The sequence below is a fragment of the Dermochelys coriacea genome, chromosome 8 (genome assembly GCF_009764565.3).
Source record: "Dermochelys coriacea isolate rDerCor1 chromosome 8, rDerCor1.pri.v4, whole genome shotgun sequence".
Taxonomy (NCBI): Eukaryota; Metazoa; Chordata; order Testudines; family Dermochelyidae; genus Dermochelys; species Dermochelys coriacea.
The window spans coordinates 72,425,023-72,445,818 of record NC_050075.1 but is presented as its reverse complement, the minus strand read 5'-3'; the positions used below and the strand labels follow the sequence as shown (position 1 = coordinate 72,445,818).

At 39.9% G+C, this 20,796-nt stretch overlaps 1 protein-coding gene across 1 annotated transcript in view; it reads right to left on the bottom strand.

Annotated features, from left to right (window-relative positions):
• DPYD (dihydropyrimidine dehydrogenase) overlaps nt 1-20,796 on the bottom strand; it is a 542,721-nt gene that overhangs the window by 191,433 nt on the left and 330,492 nt on the right. Inside the window, exon 14 of the mRNA XM_038414838.2 lies at nt 3,439-3,603. Coding sequence (XP_038270766.1) covers nt 3,439-3,603 — 165 coding nt within the window. The remainder of the gene's footprint in view (nt 1-3,438; nt 3,604-20,796) is intronic.

Sequence of the window (20,796 nt, the reverse complement as noted above, 5' to 3'; positions counted from 1 at the left end):
GCCAGTCCTCTCTTACAGACAGCTCCCCAACCTGAAGCAAATACTCACCAGCCACCCACACCACACAACAAAAACACTAACCCAGGAACCTATCCTTGCAACAAAGCCTGTTGCCAACTCTGTCCCATATCTATTCAAGGAACACCATCGTAGGGCCTAATCACATCAGCCACACCATCACAGGCTCGTTCACCTGCGCATCTACCAATGTGATATATGCCAGCAGTGCCCCTCTGCCATGTACATTGGTCAAACTGGACAGTTTCTACGTAAAAGAATAAATGGACACAAATCAGACATCAAGAATTATAACATTCAAAAACCAGTCGGAGAACACTTCAACCTCCCTGGTCACTCAGTTTCAGACCTAAAAGTCACAATTCTCCAAGAAAAAACTTCAAAAACAGACTCCAACGAGAAACTGCAGAATTGGAATTAATTTGCAAACTGGACACCATTAAATCAGGCTTGTATAAAGACTGGGAGTGGATGGGTCATTACACAAAGTAAAAAAACTATTTCCCCATGCTAATTTTTCCCCTACTGTTACTCACACCTTCTTGCAACTGTTTGAAATGGGCCATCCTTATTATCACAACAAAAGTTTTTTTTTCCCCTGCAGAATAGCCCACCTTAATTGATTGACCTCGTTACAGTTGGTATGGCAACACCCATTTTTTCATGTTCTCTGTGTATATATATCTTCCTACTGTATTTTCCACTGCATGCATCCGAAGAAGTGGGTTTTAGTACATGAAAGCTTATACCTAAAGAAATTTGTTAGTCTCTAAGATGCCACAAATACTCCTCAGGTTTTTTTGCAAGAAGAAAGTGTTAGCCTGTTTAAAAAGTATATTTAAATATGTAGAAACTTGTTCTCATTGTTCTGGTTTCTCTGTTCTTGTACACTCTAGATAGATGTACTAGACTACATTATAGTTTATTCTCCCACTTGCTGGTGATCTCTCTCTTGCAGTTCCTTAATTTCACACATAACAATGAAGTTTCATCTGAGGCAAACAACTAGTATTCAATGGACAAGGCATTTGTTTCTGCCAGCACACGGGTTGATTAATCCTGACTTCAATGACTCTTTTCCTGGTAGCCTGGCAGAGGAGATGGATATACAAGAGAAAAGAAAGTGTATCCTAAAAATGGTTCCAAATGCATTGAATGCCATTACCTAAAATTCTGAAGCTCCTCTCATAAGTTAAATGTGTTCCTGCTCTGAACCAGGCAGAGCAGGGCCTTGAACCTGAGTCTCTGACATGCCAGGGGAGTGCCCTAAACACTACAGAGTCAATCTTTCTTTCGTGGTTTCTCTCTGCCCCTGTTAGACCTGTTCCAGTATCCATAAATAAAAAATATTCACTAGGCCAGAGGAAGACTGACTGACTCTTTGGCACTATGGTTGGGCGCTTACCTAGGATATGGGATACCCAGTTCGAAGTTTCTGCTCTGCCAGAATCTGAGCAAGGACTGGAACCTAAGTCTCACACATCCTCACATAAGTGAGTGCCTTAGCTACCAGACTATTGGCTATTCTGAGGTCTCTTTCTCTTTCATGAAAAATTCTTAAAGGTCTATGAAGCCCTTGCAAAATGGAAATTTTGTTTACTTGGGAAGCTCTCGTGGTATAGCTGATTTGTAGTATAACTGTGTACCCACTAGGGGTTGTACTTATATAACTATTTTGCTAAAATTTTGCTAAAAAAAGGCTTACCCGTAACAGAAAGTGTTATTCTGGTACATTATATGTGCGTAGACCAGGCCTATGTTTATGGGACCTAAATCATCTGCTCAGTCTTGATTAAAGGGTCTAGGCATTTCACAGGTCATTCTGAGTATGTATCTGGCCTAACATGATTGGTTATTCTCAAGGATGAGCAGTTCTGTCTGGTTGAACTGAGTTTTCTTAACCCAAACTCAACTCCCTTACCTCTGGTTACACAATATTCATTTATTGACAATCCATAGTCAGTATGTCACAGATTACTTACTCTCGACTGATGCTTAAAACTAATTATTGACTGCACTGAACACTTGTAAGGATTTGTACCAAGTGATGTGTGAATGACAATGAAAATAAGAGGAAGTACTGTTAGTATCGGAGTCACTGTGTTGTTAATTGTTTTAAGCCTCTAATCACGCTTAATGTGTATTAGAAGTACCCAGAAAACTGAGCAGAACCAGACTGAGCTAAATGCTTGTGAAGGGAGAAATCCATTCCAGCCACGTCAATCTTGAGTTTTCAGGCTCTGTAAAGTTTGGGGGCAGATTGCTCGGGGAAGTGATTTCCACTCTGAACCTAGCACAAGGGTGCATGGCTGATGCACAGCCATCTCAAAAATACTATTCTAATGGGCTAGAATAGTGGCTGTACCCAATCTATTCCATCTGCACGAGGTATTGGGGCCACTGAATCTATCCTTGTCTGCCCCCAAAATGGCATTCTGGGCAGGGTTGGTGTTGAACAGAACATAAGAACATAAGAACGGCTATACTGGTTCAGACCAAAGGTCCATCCAGCCCAGTATCCTGTCTACCGACAGTGGCCAATGCCAGGTGCCCCAGAGGGAGTGAACCTAACAGGTAATGATCAAGTGATCTCTCTCCTGCCATCCATCTTCACTCTCTGACAAACAGAGGCTAGGGACACCATTCCTTGCCCATCCTGGCTAATAGCCATTATTGGACTTAACCTCCATGAATTTATCTAGTTCTCTTTTAAACCCTGTTATAGCCTACCAGTCCTATAGTCAGGCAAAGAGTTCCACAGGTTGACAGTGTGCTATGTGAAGAACAACTTCCTTTTATTTGTTTTAAACCTGCTGCCCATTAATTTCATTTGGTGGCCCCTAAGTTCTTATATTATGGGAACAAGTAAATAACTTTTCCTTATTCACTTTCTCCACACCACTCATGATTTTATATACCTCTATCGTATCTCCCCTTAGTCTCCTCTTTTCCAAGCTGAAAAGTCCTATCCTCTTTAATCTCTCCTCATATGGGACTCTTGTATATCTTCCAAACCCCTAATCATTTTAGTTGCCCTTCTCTGAACCTTTTCTAATGCCAGTATGTCTTTTTGAAATGTTGGAGACACTTTGGTGCACAGACACCCAACACCATCACTCAGCTGGGAGACTTTCCACACGAGTGCAAAATCAGTCCACCAAAACAAGTATTAATGCGTCTCTTTTTTTCATCTGTTTGTGTGGTGTCTGTGTAGCATCCTTTTAACCAAGCTTGCTATTGTAGAGATTGTTCTGATGAGTTCTTAAGTGGATGTTTACTTTTTTTGTAGTCTGTTCTTACAACAGCAAAGCGATTGGCAAATTCTTTAATAAAATATATTACATACATCCATATTTATGAATCTATGAACTGAATGCTTTCAATATACATACAACATTCTTATGTTTGAGTTGTACTCACCTGGTTGGGAAAGTCAGCCTTCAGTTCAGTGACACTTTTACACCAATATTCTGCAGTTTTCTCGCTGATAAGCTCGATATTTAGGAAAGAGCCTTGACCTGGGCCATACATGGGGCCTGATGTAATTCCACGTATAATTCTTGGAGAAACATTGGTTACAATATCCTGTTAAAACATAGTAAAAAACTTTCAGATTGATTTACAAAGTAAGAAAAAACAAAAAAAACACATTCCCATAGTGTCTATAAATGGTGTATATACTACATTATATTAATGAAAGGGAAACCATCCATTTAAAACACACAATTCCATCCAAAATGTTATATGCACTTTTGTTGCAAGTAACACCTAAGATTAGAGACTAAGTAAAAAAATGTTGTTGTCCCTCTGCAGTTTGATAATGCTTTGTGCATTCCAGAGCACTCTGTGCATATGTAATCCACTGGTGAGTTGCAAGTCCGCTCCTGCCCATGTTGATCACAGAAGATATGAGTTGTTACAGATCCCAGCTACAGAGCTTTGGCTCTTTAACTCAAGCTGTAGCAGCTCATGCTTTTAGCTTTGGAAGTCCCTGATTCAATCCCTGGTATGTCAGTCAAGCTGGTGGCTGTCACATAAATCCTAGGTGAGCCCACACTTACATGATGGCTATTATCTTGGCTGACACACTGGGGACTGAACAGGGGATCTCCAGAGCTAAAAGCATGAGCTGCCTGAGCTAAAGGCCAAGGCTCTGTAGCTAGGGGCTGTAACAATTTATCCTCTCTGAACTGGCAGAGAGAGGACCAGTAACACGCATTCATCAGTGTTACTCACCAGCAACCACACACCACACAAAAAAACACTAACCCAGGAACCTATCCTTGCAACAAAGCCTGTTGCCAACTCTGTCCACATATCTATTCAAGGGACACCATCATAGGACTTAAATCACACCAGCCACACTATCAGAGGCTCGTTCATGCACATCTACCAATGTGATATATGCCATCATGTGCCAGCAATGCCCCTCTGCCATGTACATTGGTCAAACTGGACAGTCTCTACGCAAAAGAATAAATGGATACAAATCAGATGTCAAGAATTATTCAAAAACCAGTCGGAGAACACTTCAACCTCCCTGGACACTCAATTACAGACATAAAAGTCGCAATTATTCAACAAAAAAAACTTCAAAACCAGACTTCAACGAGAAACTGCAGAATGGAATTAATTTGCAAACCGGACACCATTAAATTAGGCTTGAATAAAGACTGGAAGTGGATGAGTCATTACACAAACTAAAAACAATTTCCCCCTGCTAATTTTCCCCCTATTGTTACTCACACCTTCTTGTCAACTGTTTGAAATGGGCCATCCTGATTATCCCTACAAAAGTTTTTTTTTTCTTCTGCTCGTAATAGCCCTCTTTAATCAATTATTCTCGTTAGAGTTGGTATTGCAACCCCCATTTTTTTCATGTTCTCTGTGTGTGTGTGTGTGTGTATATATATATCTTCCTACTTTATTTTCCACTGCATGCATTTGATGAAGTGGTGTTTAGCCCACAAAAGCTTACGCCTAAAGAAATTTGTTAGTCTCTAAGGTGCCACAAGTACTCCTGTTCATTTTGCTCAGACAGACTAACATGGCTACCGCTCTGAAATTCATCAGTGGGTTATTCATAGTCAGGTTTCAGAGTAGCAGCCATGTTAGTCTGTATTCACAAAATGAACAGGAGTACTTGTGGCACCTTAGAGACTAAGGTGCCACAAGTCCTGTTCTTTATTCATCGTCAGTTTCACTGTTTCCTCTGTATTAGCTGGCTGCCCTTGTTATCTGTGAGTTACTTACAGGCACAAAATTGCAGAATCTGGTCCTAAGGATGAAACTGACTAAACTATTACTGGGAGTAGGAATGGAATTCATTCCCCAAACACAGGTGCAGCTTGTAAACACTATTCTAGCATACAAACTGCTATAGTGACTGGTGACTTTCTGCCCCCCTTATCTAGTGTAGCGGGTTATTGTATCTCTATAATTATGGATCCAAGGGCCTTATCCCTATACTGCTCAAAAGAGCCCCTCTGTATCCCAGCTACGTCCCCTCTGCAGCATACAGGGGTTGCAGCCATCTTGGTATGCAAAAGGGTCTACACAGGTCTTTTGTGAGCCAATGAATTTTGTGGAAAATGTATTTCATTATATTTATGCCAGTTCATTGTGGTATATGCAGATATGAGACTGTAATGCCTTTTGTTTTCTATGTCCTACATCTTTAAATTTCTGTGTCGCAAGTTTAGCAGCCATCTTGTTCTCACAGTTACTGCAGCCTGTGAAAGAGCATATGCACACACAACACAGAGTGCTCTCTCTCATGACAACTTTCTTTATGTTTTCTTTTGTTTTTCCTCAGTTTAGACTGGAAGTACATATTTTGCTTTAAGTGTAAACATACCACTACAAGCTTTTTAAGCTATATAAGAAAAACCACAAACAAAGTATCATTTAAACAATATATTTTTGTTTTAAAGTAGAATATGTGTATGATTGTAAAAAAACCTTTCATGTAGGTCCCAATCCTTCAACTGCATATACCCAGGCACAGTTCTGCATCCCAGTAAAGGCAAACCCTGAGTTTTATGCTACACTGAAGTCAAAGTGGGGGTCTTTATGAGAAAAAGTGGTCCAGGAATGTAAGAGCAGCATTGAAGCTCCAGCCATCAAAAGAAAAGGCCCTGGGTATTAGCAGTACCAGTACATCAGACTTCAACCTCATAATGTGGGGTAAGAAAGATAGATAATATATACATACATACATACATACATAAACAGTAGCTACAAATTAAAATCCAGTGTTGTAAAACATCATTTTCCCCCTCAGATTAATATAAGATCATCACATCATTTCATAACAGACAGTAAACAAATACAAAATTAACTTGTTTGTTGGGAATAATTTAAGCTACAATTCACAAATGCCTTACATCTATATTAAGATCTGTAATATTCTGACGTTATTTAAAATTAAAGAGAAACATAGATGGAAAATGCTTCTTTTGCCAATTTCTAATTAAAAATAATTTTGAACAAAGGTCAGTTGGTTAAGGATTTATCAGAAATTATTTGTTTAAGTACCCCTCCTCACCGCCTTGTCACTTTTAGTTAGATAACATGAACCCCCATTAGTATATAGCAATTAAGGTCAATTTGCATATTTTAATTAGGAACCATCCCCTATAAAACTATTAGGGTAATAGGCATACTAACTGGATTTCATAACATTTGGACATTTTTTCCAACTAGATAGACAGGAAACCTTAATTAGCATTAATTAGCGCTTATCTGCATATGTTTGATAAGGAATACCCCCGCCACAAAAGATTATTTATTCCTGAATCTGCCAAATGCTAGAGTTGCAGAGGATAAAGGATTTTTCTTCACATTGTATGTAAATGTCTGGTAATTTTCATTTGTTTTCACATTTGAATCATTTTCTCTTTTTCTTTCTCCTCTCTGTGTACATTGAAATATCTTGGGTAAATATGTACATTCACATGCACAGAAATCATACCATGTAATTTGCATTAGTTACTCTACTACCATTCCCATAAACATTCTGTAATCTCAGAACAAAACCCATTCAGTCTACCTACTATTAATATTCTCTTATATTGCAAACATATATTCACTCAACTCCTCAGCTTCACTTTCACAAAAATTGTCCAGTGAATCCTCTGAACATGACAGAGAAAAACAGGATTGCAAATATTGTGGTTAACACAGATATCATGATAGTTTAGAGCAGGCATGCATTATATTTTCCTCTCCTGTCCCCCATCCCTTGAGCATTAGTAAATAATTCCCATTGTCTTCCTATTAAATTACTTCACAAATGCCTGTGCTTTGACCTCAGCCCAGGATTCTACTCATAACAGTAGGGACCAGTGATGAAAAGGGGACAGCCCTAGTGGCAAGGGTATGAGACACTTGCTGAGGGACATAGGATAGCTCCTCCCTCCCCTTTGGAGTCTCTGGCAGCCATTGGCCAGCTGGGGGTGGGGATGAGTGTGTAGGACTGGGGAGTTTTTTGTCTGCCTTGCAGCACCTTGAAGTCACAGTAGGTTAGGCAGAAACATGCTTGGTATTCAACTGAGATACTTGGTTGAGTCGTTAATTTGTTGCAACTGGTGGGCAGTTTACAGTGCAATTAAAAGGATAAAATGAATGGTTCCAAGAAGTAAAAGATGTTGGTGATGGGTTTTGGGCTCATGAGATAGGGAGAGCCCTCGCAGGCCAATGGCATGACCCTTCTGCAACCTCTGTCCCCCTTGAGGAAGATAGGGTGTGGGGGTTGGTTGAGCTGAATCTGGGGTAGGCTGAGGAGAGTCTACTCCAAGTTATGGATTATATGGTAGGAGCTCTGTAGCTCCTGCACTAGAACCAATTAAATACCTGGTATAGGAGAGTATGGGTGCTGGTCAGGTGACACCGCTCCTGTGTTTACCTTTAATAAAAGTTGTGGCTTGCCGCTTAAAATACATTCATGTGTCTGTCCTCATTTCACCGCTGTGTCCACACCAAGCCTGTGTTTCACATCATCCAGAAAGAAAAAGGTGCCAGCTCAGCAAGCAAAAGGTGCTAGTCAGTAACCTCATAGGGTATTTCCACACTGCAATAAAAGACCCATGGTATGGCCATGGCTGGACCGGGTCAGATGGCTTGACCTTGCGGGGCTCAAGCTGCAGGACTATAAAATTGCAGTGTAGCCACTGAGGCTCAGGGTGGAGCCCGGGCTCTGAGACTCAGTGCTGCAGGTTTTTTACTGCAGTGTGGACATACCCACACAGGCTTAGGACATGATAACAGCTCCTGCAGTCTACCACCTTACTATGAATATTTTGTTCTCTCTTTCTTCCAGGATCCTTTTCATTTTCACCAATAGACTGAGTTGCAAGAATGGTATGTAAAAAAATCAATCAAGCAAAAGAAAACAAAATCTTCCCAGTAGAATTAGCAAGGAGTATCTATCCAGAACCTCCTTTGCCATCACCTTCCTCCTCCCAATCTCTCATCACAACTACAAAAGCACAATAGGGAATCCATTAGACAGAGGATCTAGAGATCACTGGTTCAGAGCTGTGTTTCAGCCAACCTGTTCTCTTTTTCAATGACAGAAATGTGTTTCTAACAACAGCACAGCTTCTCACCGACATTTGCTAAGGCCCTCATTACATGGAAAATCATGTTATCTAAGATTTTTAAACAGTCTCTTCCAAAACTAGAAGTTCAGTTCAGGATGCTCAGGTATCCTCACTGCTTCATCCCCAAGAAAGTGTTAGAGGATTTATTTTTTTTGCCACTTTGTTTCAACCTGTGATTTTCTTCTTGTTATAAGTATGGTGTGGGCAAATATCACAACCTGTGATTCCCGCTCATCTCTTAATCTTCAAGGAGAGAATTTTATCATCATATAAATCTGTTTTTGCTACTACTGTATTTAAAGAAGTACATGAAAATGGAATCTAAACAGAGAAGCTTGAAAGGTGGCACGTCGTGCCCTGATCCTAAAAAGGCTCATTATGATAAATGGGTAACCTAGATGAATGGAGTTTCCCTGGTCCTTGGATGCAGCTATAATTTTAGATGTCTGTGGGAAATGGGGAGTTGGAAAGGTGCTGAACACTCATCCCAAAAACCACAAAAACATTACCCAAGGTGATACCATTTCCTCTTATCTCCACATGCTATGGAAGTAATAATCAGCCAAAGTACAATTAAACAGCATGAAACCTTCATATCCCTTAAAAAGCAAGGATAGAAGACTCTTAGTGAACAGCCACCCAGACAGTTCAATGCTTGTTTTTGTCCCAAGCGTAATTAAAGACAAAGCCATGGAAAAAAACATGGCTGGGAAATCAGAGTGACAAAGGCAAATAAATACAATGGCTCACAGGACATTTGTTTGTTTCCAGTGGAAGTCTTTCAAACCACTACAGATTTCAGGTTTAGAAAAAACTATCTTCCTCAGTGGATTCCAACAAGACACACATTATGCCGGGGAGCTACAACAAGCCAAGAGAAAGACACACAAGGGACTGGCTGCAAATGCGATCAGCCTGTGTGGCAGCAATTTCTCAGCCGCTGAACCACGAGGGCTACACAAGGGAGGGGGGGCTCTTTACCTCTCAGAAAGGACACCAAACAGATCCCACATCTCCTCAAATGAAGAAAAGGAGTACCGGTGGCACCTTAGAGACTAACAAATTTATTAGAGCATAAGCTTTCGTGAGCTGACGTGAGCTGTAGCTCACGAAAGCTTATGCTCTAATAAATTTGTTAGTCTCTAAGGTGCCACAAGTACTCCTTTTCTTTTTGCGAATACAGACTAACACGGCTGCTACTCTGAAACCTCCTCAAATGAAGTTCATCATATTGGTAAAGAAAGCATAGATGAAAACACCACCATTGCTTAATATCTTTCCCCACCCTCTTTCTGCTTGTGATCATAAGGTGTATGCTGGGAACTGGACACCGTGCTAGATTTGGGGATTCCTATTTGTACCTATTAATTTTTATTTTTAATGGGAACAGTAAATGGAGTTGATTCCAGTGCCTTGACCTAGGTCCATGTGCTCCAGACCATGCGCCAGCCACACTGGAGCAAATATTTTCCACCTAGGTTCCTGAATTCTGAAGTACTCTGATGTAGCTGTCCATGAATTCTGAGACAAATTCATAAAACTAAAAAACCTGGAAGTTTTCAACAAATTAAATAAAGTATACAACCAGTATATCAGCCCATGTCTTATTTTATTATATGAATAACTTATTCTACACTGTTCCTCATTTTCTGTTAATGATTGCACTAGATTTTTGCATTATCAAGGCATAACTGCATTATGTAGTTGTTGTTTTAGGCTTTATGTGGACTCATGAAGACAACACTTCATCTACAAAAAGAAAAGGAGTACTTGTGGCACCTTAGAGACTAACAAATTTATTTGAGCATAAGCTTTCGTGAGCTACAGCTCACTTCTTCATCTACAGAGTTCACAGTTTTATCTTCACAACCATGTGTCCTAGAAATTTTTTTTTAAATCAAAGCTGGAGCAAAATTTTGTGGCAAGAGGCTAGTTGGAGTGATTTCTGTAGCTGCAGAATACATGGGACCCCCACAAAAGGTACATAACCTAATGTCATGCCTCTTCAGTGCATGTAATTATATTGTGCAAACATATTAGAAAAGAAACCTTCTATATGAATTTTGCTTATTTGGCAAGTTTAAATCAGACCTCTGATACCTTTGTATTAATTTGCTGAAGGTACTGACCTTGACACACTTTGCTTTTAGGCACTATTTTGTAAAAGAATATCTTAGCTAAAGAGTTTTAAAAACAGCTAAAAGAATTTTTAAAAAAGCTTAAGGGAACCAATAATATACAAATATATTCAGGATCTGGAAATAAAAAGGTAAGTATTCAATGTACCCTTTTACAAATAAACAAACTTCAGTTTGTTATGCATGCATTTGTCAGTGAAAAACAGATGTTTTGCATTACAAATGTTCACAGGTCTTGGATAAGAATCTTGGTTTTGCTAAAGAAATTGAATCACATTATAAAAAGTGCTATAATATATTCTTTTTTCACTCTGGGTTGCTTTTGAAAGGTGCTGAGAACTCAAAGCTCTCACTGGTTACAGGGGATGTTGAAGGAATTCAGTACATTGCAGCATTGGGCCCCCAAGCCAAGGGAAGTATTTAAGTGCTCAGAACTAAGCTTTTCTCAAGTTTAGAACATGAAACCAACCAAATTGTGTTTATTGAACTATGTGATCTTTGCCAATTTCTTTTCATTGATAAAAGAAAAGATTTAACCAAATGATCATGTTACTACCTTTTAAAAAGTTAATTTATTTGACCTTTCTTTCATCCAGGGAGCTATGGTTTTATGTTCACTAAGTGGATAGGATTCAGAACATTACTGTGGTTCCTACTTACTAAATGTCAATGCAGGAACTAAGATAGCCACAATGGCTTCATTGTGAACAGGAGGATAAATCTACATAAATATCTTATTAAGCTACTATATGTAAAACTATCTAAGTACAATGTACTTGTAGGCAAAGTTAGTACAGACAATCAATTGTGGCATAAAAGAACAGATTTTCTATTCCCAGAATATTACACTGAATACAGTACCACCCTTATTATTAAAATATGAGGAGTAGGGTTTCAGAAAAGCTACATGAATTTAGGCAAATTATTCTGAATTCCCCTTCCCCAGATTTTATAAAGTCCATGGGAAAACAAATTCTATGGGAAAAGCATTTCATTTGCTTAAAGCAGGAGGGTCTTGATCTTTCCAATAGCATTGGGCAATTTTTTTTAAAGTTATAAAACCAGCCTTACTTGCAATGGCCCTATATTTTTGCCATTATTACAACTATGCATTTTTTCCATTATTAAAAAAAATAGTATTTTTCAGACTTTCAGTTACAGGGCAAGGAAGTTTGGAATGCAGATATCTTTGTCAAATACTTGGAGAACTTGAAACTCATTCACTTCTAAAAGTGGATGATCATATAAACAGTGACCCCTCAACCATTTTATATGGATTGGGAGTGCCAAAGTGATCCTTGTTATAGCTGAATGATAAAAAGCTCAAAACAACTCTAACATTCATGCTTCACTTGAAGCAGAATCAAGTACGTGCATAGTGAAACAATATTTTGATGCCAGCCTCCATCGCACACTTGTTAGACTTTCAAACAAGCACCTTTGTGCTTTCTCCCATGCTGCCCCTCATGCTAGAAGGTGCTCCCATCTGCAAGGCTACCTCATGATCCACCTTCAAAATCCTTCTAAAAAACTATTCTTTGCTTACACAAAACTTAAGAGTTAAACTGCTGGAGTGCTTAGTCCACAGACCATCATGCCAAGCAATATTGACTCATTCTTTCCTTGAACTCCCCCACCTGTGCATATCTGTTGTCTCTTGTCTCAGACTACAAATTTTTTGGCACGGGGAAGGTCTTTTTTGATTGTTCTCTGTTTGTACAGTGCCTAGCACCATGGGGTCCTGGTCCATGACTAGGGATCCTTGGTGCTATGATAATATATACATACAAATAAACACACAAAAATAAAGTGTCTCTGTTTTATATGCGTTTTCAAAATAGACTTAATTTGCTCAAAAAGAACAGGAGTACTTGTGGCACCTTAGAGCAGGGGTCTCAAACACGTGGCAGGGGGTTCGGCTGCAGGAGGGGTTCGGGGGGGGGTCCGGCCTGGCGCGCACCGGGGGCAGTGCAGGCTTCCTCCCTGCCTGCCTGCCTTGCCCCCGCGCTGCTCAGGGAAGAGGCCGGGACCTGCGGGGGGTGGGGGCACAGGAGTCTGCCCAGCCAATGGGAGCTTCGGTGGAGGTACCTGGAGGAGCGGCCAGGGCAACACACAGACCCCTGTGCCCGCCCCCCTCCCCCAGGTCCAGGTCGCTTCCCAGAGCAGCGCGGGGGCAGGGCAGACAGGCAGGGAGCCTGGCCTGCCCCCAGTGCATGCAGGGCTGGACCTGCCCCCCAAACCCCTCCTGCAGCCGAACCCCCTGTCCTGAGCCCCTGCTGCACCCCACACCCCTTCTTCACCCCAATCCCCGCCGCACCCCTTCTGTACCCCAACCCCCTGCCCTGAGCCCCCTGCCACACCTCACACTCCTCCTGCACCCCGACCCCCTGCTCTGAGACCCCTAGCTTCATTCCCAAAAAAGCACCTATCATTATTACTTGCTTAGAATACCACTTCAATGTCTGTAATTTTTAGATAAGAGGAAATCACAACTGGCAACTTATGATTACGATAGCACAAGGTCAAAATCATGTAGAGAATCATGTGAGATTAAAGTATACGAAAAGTGTTTTGAACTGTACTCATATTAGACATGCTCCTGGGACAATTTCATCCCCACTCAAATGCCACGGACTTGGGATGAAGTCAATGCAGTTTGGCCAAATTGCAGAGTCCACAGGACAGCAGCAAAATGATAAAAGGTTTAGAAAACCTGATCTCTGAGGAAAGGTTAAAAAATGTGATTGTTAGGTTTCCAGAAAAGAAGACTGAGGGGAACCTGATAATCTTCAAATATATTAAAGGCTTTTATAAAGAGGATGGTGATCAATTGTTCTCCATGCCAATGGAAGGTAGGGTAAAAAGCAATGGGCTTAATCTGCAACAAAGAGTTTTAGGTTAGATATTTGGGAAAATGTTCTAACTGTAAGTATAGTTTAGTACTGAAACAGGTTACCGAGGGAGGTTGTGGAATCCCAGTCATTATTGGATTTTCAGAAAAGATTAGACAAACACCTATCAGGGATGGTCTAGGTAAAATTAGTTCTGCCTCAGCATGCAGGGACAGACTAGATAACTTATCAAGGTCCCTTCCAGACCTAGATTTCTATGATTCATAATAGATTTCAACTTCCCTTTCCAGGGATTTCTTCTCTAGTTATCTAGCTCCCTCCAGACTTCTTCCAAGACCCTAAATGGACAGAATGCCAACAACTTGTGCTCCTTCCTAATATCTTATTGTTATGAGAGAAGAAAGTTATTTATATACCTTCGCTCCCTTTCCCAGCATGCCTTGCTATGGTAGCCTACAATTCTTAGCAGCTCTGGGACTACAGTTCCAAACATATTCCTTGGCACTGGGCAGAGAGTTTGAACAGGGAAGTGCTGGATCCAGTGGCTATCTACAATTTGTATCTCCTGGTGAGGATAAAAGAGAATCACATAATTCCACTGACTTTTGCTTGGTTTCGATTATTTTTTATTTTGTATGTTAAAAAAAAAGAGTCCCCATGGGGAGGTCACCACATTGAATAAAAAGAGATCTATTAAATGGACTTATATGCTACTAAATAGTATGTGACATGACTGTAAGTGAAACTGTAATTGTTTTTTAAAAAAATTTCAGCTGCTGCCAGGCATTGAAGTGGTGGGTGCCATTAATGTGTCTTTAAATAAAATAACTTTTAACTAAGGAGGTATTTAAATTGTATTTCGTAACCCAAACAAATTTGTATGCAAATGTAACAACTCCTCGCCAGAGGCTATTACAGATGCTTGAACTCAAAGAGTCCACTAAAAGAGTAATCCTTCAACAGGTTGTAGCACTAGGCTCTTATCGAGGCTAGCCACTACAGGGGGACATGTAATACAAGCTGATAGAGTGGACTACCGAACATTAAACATTTTGTTATGTTTTGTATTTTTCTTGGTCTTCATAACCTCATGTGCTTCAGGGAAGAACCTTTGTGTTATTACACCTCCTAGCACAATGCAGAGGTGTGCCAATGTAGAAAAAAAATCAAAGCTGGTAAAGAAAGGAGACTGAAAAAAACTTAATCACTGCTGCCCATTAGGGACTTGGTAAACAACAAAACAAACTTCTTTAAAATGTTCAGTGAAGAATGTGTGTTCTGTAGAAAGAAAGTTCAAAGTAAAATAAAATCATACAAACCCCAGAAAATTAATATCCTTGGCTTCCTTGATTTGTAAAAGAAAATACTCTGGTGCCTTTGCTAAAAAATAAACAATAAAACCAAAACTGAACAAAACTCTTGTGAAACTTACACCCATTAATTAGAGGAACTGTACAATCTGATTACCTAAATGTCTATAATGGCTGTACATTGGGAGGATTTTTTTTTAAAATCAACAATAAAAGTAAGATAAATCTAAAAGGAGAAAAATGTATATGCATTTTTTTTTAGTTTCTAGCTAAGTGATATACTTAAAAGAAAAAGTTACATTGAATCTGGAGGACTCTTTTTCATTGTCACACAAAATTACATTCTCTTGAACAGATGTAGAGCAAAAACTAAAATATGTAAGATAAATAGTAGCAAAATTTAAAAACTAAAAGACAAATTTACCATATTTTCTTTCTCCAAGTCTGATATGCTTATTCAGTTATATTCTTCTAGACATTAGGATGTAAAGATGTTTGTAATGTAATTACTTAACATCATTTTTAAAACGTATTATGTCCTACAGCACTTAGCCTTGGCAAACAATTACTAGATATCACATTCAACAGAATTAAAAAAGCAATCCATCACAAGGTTAAAACTAGTCTTAGAACAATAGATGCTTACAAAGCAATTCCAAACTCTAAACTGCTTTATATCAGTTTCTTCTGATGGCGGGTTGAGGGGAGGGGAGAAAGAAAGAGGAAAAAGGGGGAAAAAAAGGATATTTGAAGAACGTATTGCCTATTTTCTATATAGCCACATATTATATAAAATCTGTGACAGAACATTAAATGGTATAATGTATGATGAAACTTTTGCTATTAAACCGAAGTTTAGTCCAAAATTTCACCCATGGAAGAAAAGAGGAACAGACTTAGAATTCTTAAACTTAAAAGGTAATAAAGTGTATTATGGCACCCACTTTTGTGTCTGGTCCTGCATTGCATTATAGACAGAACTCCTATAGCTTAAAGTTCTGAATTGATAAATCACATCAATCAGTTGGTTAAACCACTGATGAGATATAATAGTCAGTAATTGTTTCAAATAATCATTTTTTTTTAGTAAAAAGACAGAAGAACAAACAAAAAAACAATAAAACATCCGAAACTCTACAAGGAAAGTGTGTGGTTAATTGACAATCCATTGTTATGCATTTTATAAACAAAGCTTAAAGACTGATTCTTTACTCCAAATGTAAGTCCTGTTATGATGGATTCCCATACTTGGAGACTAGTATCTTTGGAATGGTGTCCAAAAATGGTCCAGTGACATTTCCAATTGATCAATGAAATAAAAAAATAGTACTGTACTATCACTGAAGAGCAACTGGCATATAAAATGACATACAAGATAAACATTCAATATAGAGCTGGCTGGGAATTGTCTGTCAAAATGTTTTTTATGGAAAATGAGGTTTTTGCAAAATTTAAATTTTCCATGAGAAATGTTTTTGATTTTTCACTTTGTTTCTGGTTGGTTGAATGATAATCTCACTAAGCTGCTGTAATGCCCCATTCTCCCCTATAGCCTGGGTTCATCTCCCAGGATATATCACAGTAACAGGACTCATGAGGGCACTATGGCACATCATGGGAAATGCAGTTTGGCCAGGGAACCTGGCCCACAGGAGTGAATGTAGTTCAGGTGTATCATATCCCCAACTCCCATGAGACACTGTGGTGGTTCACGTGCATGCAGATGAACACTGACCTAACTCAAAACATTTTGTTTATCTTTGGGTCAACAAACTGAAATGAAACATTTAGATTCTGAAATTAATAAACATTTCACTTCAACATTTCCTAATTGCATTTTTTGGAAATTTTATTTCCTCAAAATATTTCAATATCTTGACTTTTTTTGGGTCCTAACTCATGCCAGAAACAAATGTCAAAATACAGGAATTTCCTACAAGATGGAAATTCCGTTGTTTGATCGGGTCTTATTTAATGCAAAGTGGAATAAGATCTCTCTCAACACCTTATCAGAAAAAAACGAGAGACATTTAGAACATATTTAAATCTACTAAATGGCTCCTTAATCACAAGGGTAAAACAATGGATCTATGCAGCCAAAATGACAAGATAGCCAGTACTGAGAAAGATGACTAAGGATATGATCAGCAGCGCCATACCTATTTATGCCATGGCTCCAACATGTACAATAATTCCAAGGTGCATGGGGCTTCAAGTGATCTCAGTTGTAGTAGCATGCTCTAACCTATTGATATACATGGCACACATCATGTCAAAACGGACACAGTTTTACATGGACAACAGTTGAATGAATTGATTGGATTCAATAATTTTTCAAGATTTGCTCTGAACTTAGACATCTAATATAGGAACACACCTGAGAAGCATGGGTGAGCAAATAATTTCAGGATTCTGTTTCAATGTGATCAGAGATTAGAACTACTTGAGCACTTCTGCTTGCCTTCATCAGTTGTTTGTAAAGGGAAAGATTCCCCCTCAGTCTCTGATTTAGAGTTTAGCCTCAGAGAGATTTCTGTTGAGACCTCAAAAGTACAGCAGCTTCGTCTTGGTTCTTGAGCTCTGAAAAATCAGCTAGCAGATTGCTTCAAAGATGTCAAACTGCTGCTTGGATCTGCTAAGTGAGATTTGTGCTAAAGTGGAAAATGAACAATACAGTTTTGACTGGATAGGGGGAACATCGCTCATTTCTGAAACTTTTGAAGACTTCAACCTCCAGATTCCCCATGCTTACTCTGAACAGGACTTATGAGCTGCTTTAGTGTAGACTAGCCTGGTATATTTTCACTTTGAGCTGATTGCTTGAGGCAACATTTTCTGGCAGATCTTGTTTCCAGAGAAGTTTTGGTACTCCTGAGATTCCACAAATATTGAATGTAACTATCAGTGGGAGATGTCATCTGATCATGCTCTGGGCAGTGCTTGCATCTCCCCAGTTACTTCCCCTGTTGTCTGTAAAAGATGACCCAGAAACAATACCAGAGAAGAAAAATCAGATACATAAAAAGAAAAAAACCCAAGCCTGTGAGATATATAGCCTTGATGTGCATCAAACAAAGCAGGATATAAGTGTAGGGATTTATTTTACTTTTACCTTTTGGAAATTTATTGAAATATAAATTGCTCTGACTTCTTAAGATGATTTCTTAGCTTATTATCATAACCATTATTAGCAATTATCCAAAAATCATTACTTAACAAAAAGCTGAAAAGTTAATTGTTTTAATATTTTTGGCTGCTACTGAAATGCAGTATTCAGTTTCACTGAAAATCAAAGGTAGCCAGGGCTAATTGTTCTTACTGACACTGTCAGCCACAGAAAATACAGAACTCTGAAAATCAGTCATCAGGAAATTAACAAGCTTGTGTCTACAATAAATCTAAATGCCACAATAAAACAAACAGTGACTGTCATACTATTTTCTAATGTCTTGAAACTAAGTAACAACTCAGACTTAATCAATTACAAGTTGTGGCTTTGGTATTATACCTAAAAATCTATTTGTGTAGCTTGTATTGAAGTACTTGATTAGCTTTCTAAAAAAACCCATACCTCTAACTCATTACTTAAAATATGGATAAGCAATAGCATAAAAGTGAATATTTCATGATAATAACTTTGAGCAGATGCTCAAACGGGGACATCAATATGAGATTGGATTCTACTATCTTGACACACAGAAAGAGGTTGCAGTGTTAGTCTTTAGTGTGGTGGTAGAATGTAATGAAAGAGAACCATACATATTGATATTAATTGCATATTTTGAGCTGTAACCCAAAATCTGATTTCTCTGCTTGAATTCTAAAATACCTTCTTATTGCTTTTAGCTGGGAAGACTTTCGACTGGACAGCAAGGAATGAGAGTTTCAGAGTAGCAGCTGTGTTAGTCTGTATTCGCAAAAAGAAAAGGAGTACTTGTGGCACCTTAGCGACTAACAAATTTATTTGAGCATAAGCTTTTGTGAGCTACAGCTCACTTCATCGGATGCATTCCAAGGAATGAGAGAAGCCCAAACGCATATGTGGCGGGGTGGGAGGCTAGCTCTCAGCCCCCTTCAGTTCTCTGCTTTGCCATTGGCTGGCTAAAGGGGGATGGGGACAGCTGACTGGCTACTATGTTTCCCCCCTTGCCTATCTGAGCTAAGCCCAGGCTTTGTAAATGCTGCCTTCCCTCCCCTTATAGCTGTAGATTAGGAGCTGTGCCACTTGGGATGATGCAGGTCTGACTGAGGGCCTCTTTTTAGGGGTCAGGAAGGAATTTTTCCTATTGGGCCTTGTGGGTTTTTTCACCCTTCCCAGAGCCTTTCAATCGCAGAACTGGGTTAGAAGCAATGGAATTTGAGGTTTATATCATGCTGTTATGATTTCTGATTTGTTGAAACTTGTGGCTGGGGTCCAATGTAATGCCCCTTCCCAAAGTCAGAACATAAGAATGGCCCTACTGAGTCAGACCAAAGGTCCATCTAGCCCAGTATCCTGTCTTCCAACAGTGGCCAATGCCAGGTGCCCCAGAGGGAATGAACAGAACAGTAATCATCAGGTGATCCATCCCCTGTCACTCATTCCCAGTTTCTGGCAAACGGAGGCTAGTATCTTGAATAAACTTGCGGCCTGCATTCAAACCCATCCCCATCTGTCAATTGTTCACCTGCTTGTCCTGGTCAATGGGGTCTGTCAGTTTCAACCCCTGCCCCTACAGTAGGGAGACTATCATCAGACCAGTGATCACAACTCATTGAGGCTGAATGGATCTAACCACCCAACAACGAAACAGCCATCTTGGGAGCATTCTCCTGGATAGATCCTAATGGATACTCCTGCTGACTGGAAAAATACAGTGTGAATAATGTGGGTCGAAGAGAACCAGACTTCGGGCATTCTAAAGTTCTGGTGCCACTGCGGGTCATCACAGGTCTCCAGCACTCTCCTGTCCCACAAGTCACTGCTAGTTGTCAGAAACCAAAAGCACTGAATGGAGCTGCTCGAGGAAAGGATCTATGCAGTGGGCCTGCTCAGTGTCAGCCACCTCTTTATATGGTGCGCTTAGAGCCCTTGTTCTGTACCCCACTTTGCCTAGACACATTTGAAGCATTCTGCACATTTATATTCATCACCATGGGGATTGCAGCATTAGCCAAGCTACTTCATGCTGCCTGCCTGATAACACTTGCTTTGAAAACAGCGCTGGCTTGCAGACACGAGAAGGATGATAGGATGAAGAGGAATCATGGGAATTATTAGTTTGTCCCCAAAACCCACAATTCCATTACATTCCTATCAGACTCCCACAATGCACAACATGCAAAATCCCAGAATTCATACAGATGAGCAGCTGAGAAAACACACCATGGGATACAGATCTGACCAGAATGCTAAGCATTAATTGCAAAACAGCACTGTGGTATGTGGCAGCTAAAATATGAGGCAACATTTACTTGAGCACAGAATAACAATGAGGTGTGTACAATTGGCTTGTGCAATTGGCTTGTGCAACAGTTGTTGCAAATCACTTAATACGGATAAACAAAACTCACACAGACAAGCAGGGCCAGCCTTATGGAAAATGGCACTCTGGACGAACTTGCATTTTGGTGCCCTGACCCCTGTGAGAGTGGCACTCCCCCATTGCCCATGGCATCCATGTGCTCCCCAGGCTCCCCACCCTCTCTTCCCCCTTAACCCCTGCCCCCTTTGCCCCACCTGCTCCTGAACCCCTAATCCCTACACCCCCTTCACTCCCAACCTCTGTCCCCTCCTGTGCCCTAAACCCTACACTGTCATCTTCACCCCTAATCCCTGCACCTCCCTCCTGTTCCCCTAACCCTTGCACTGCACATGCCCTCTGACCACAACCCC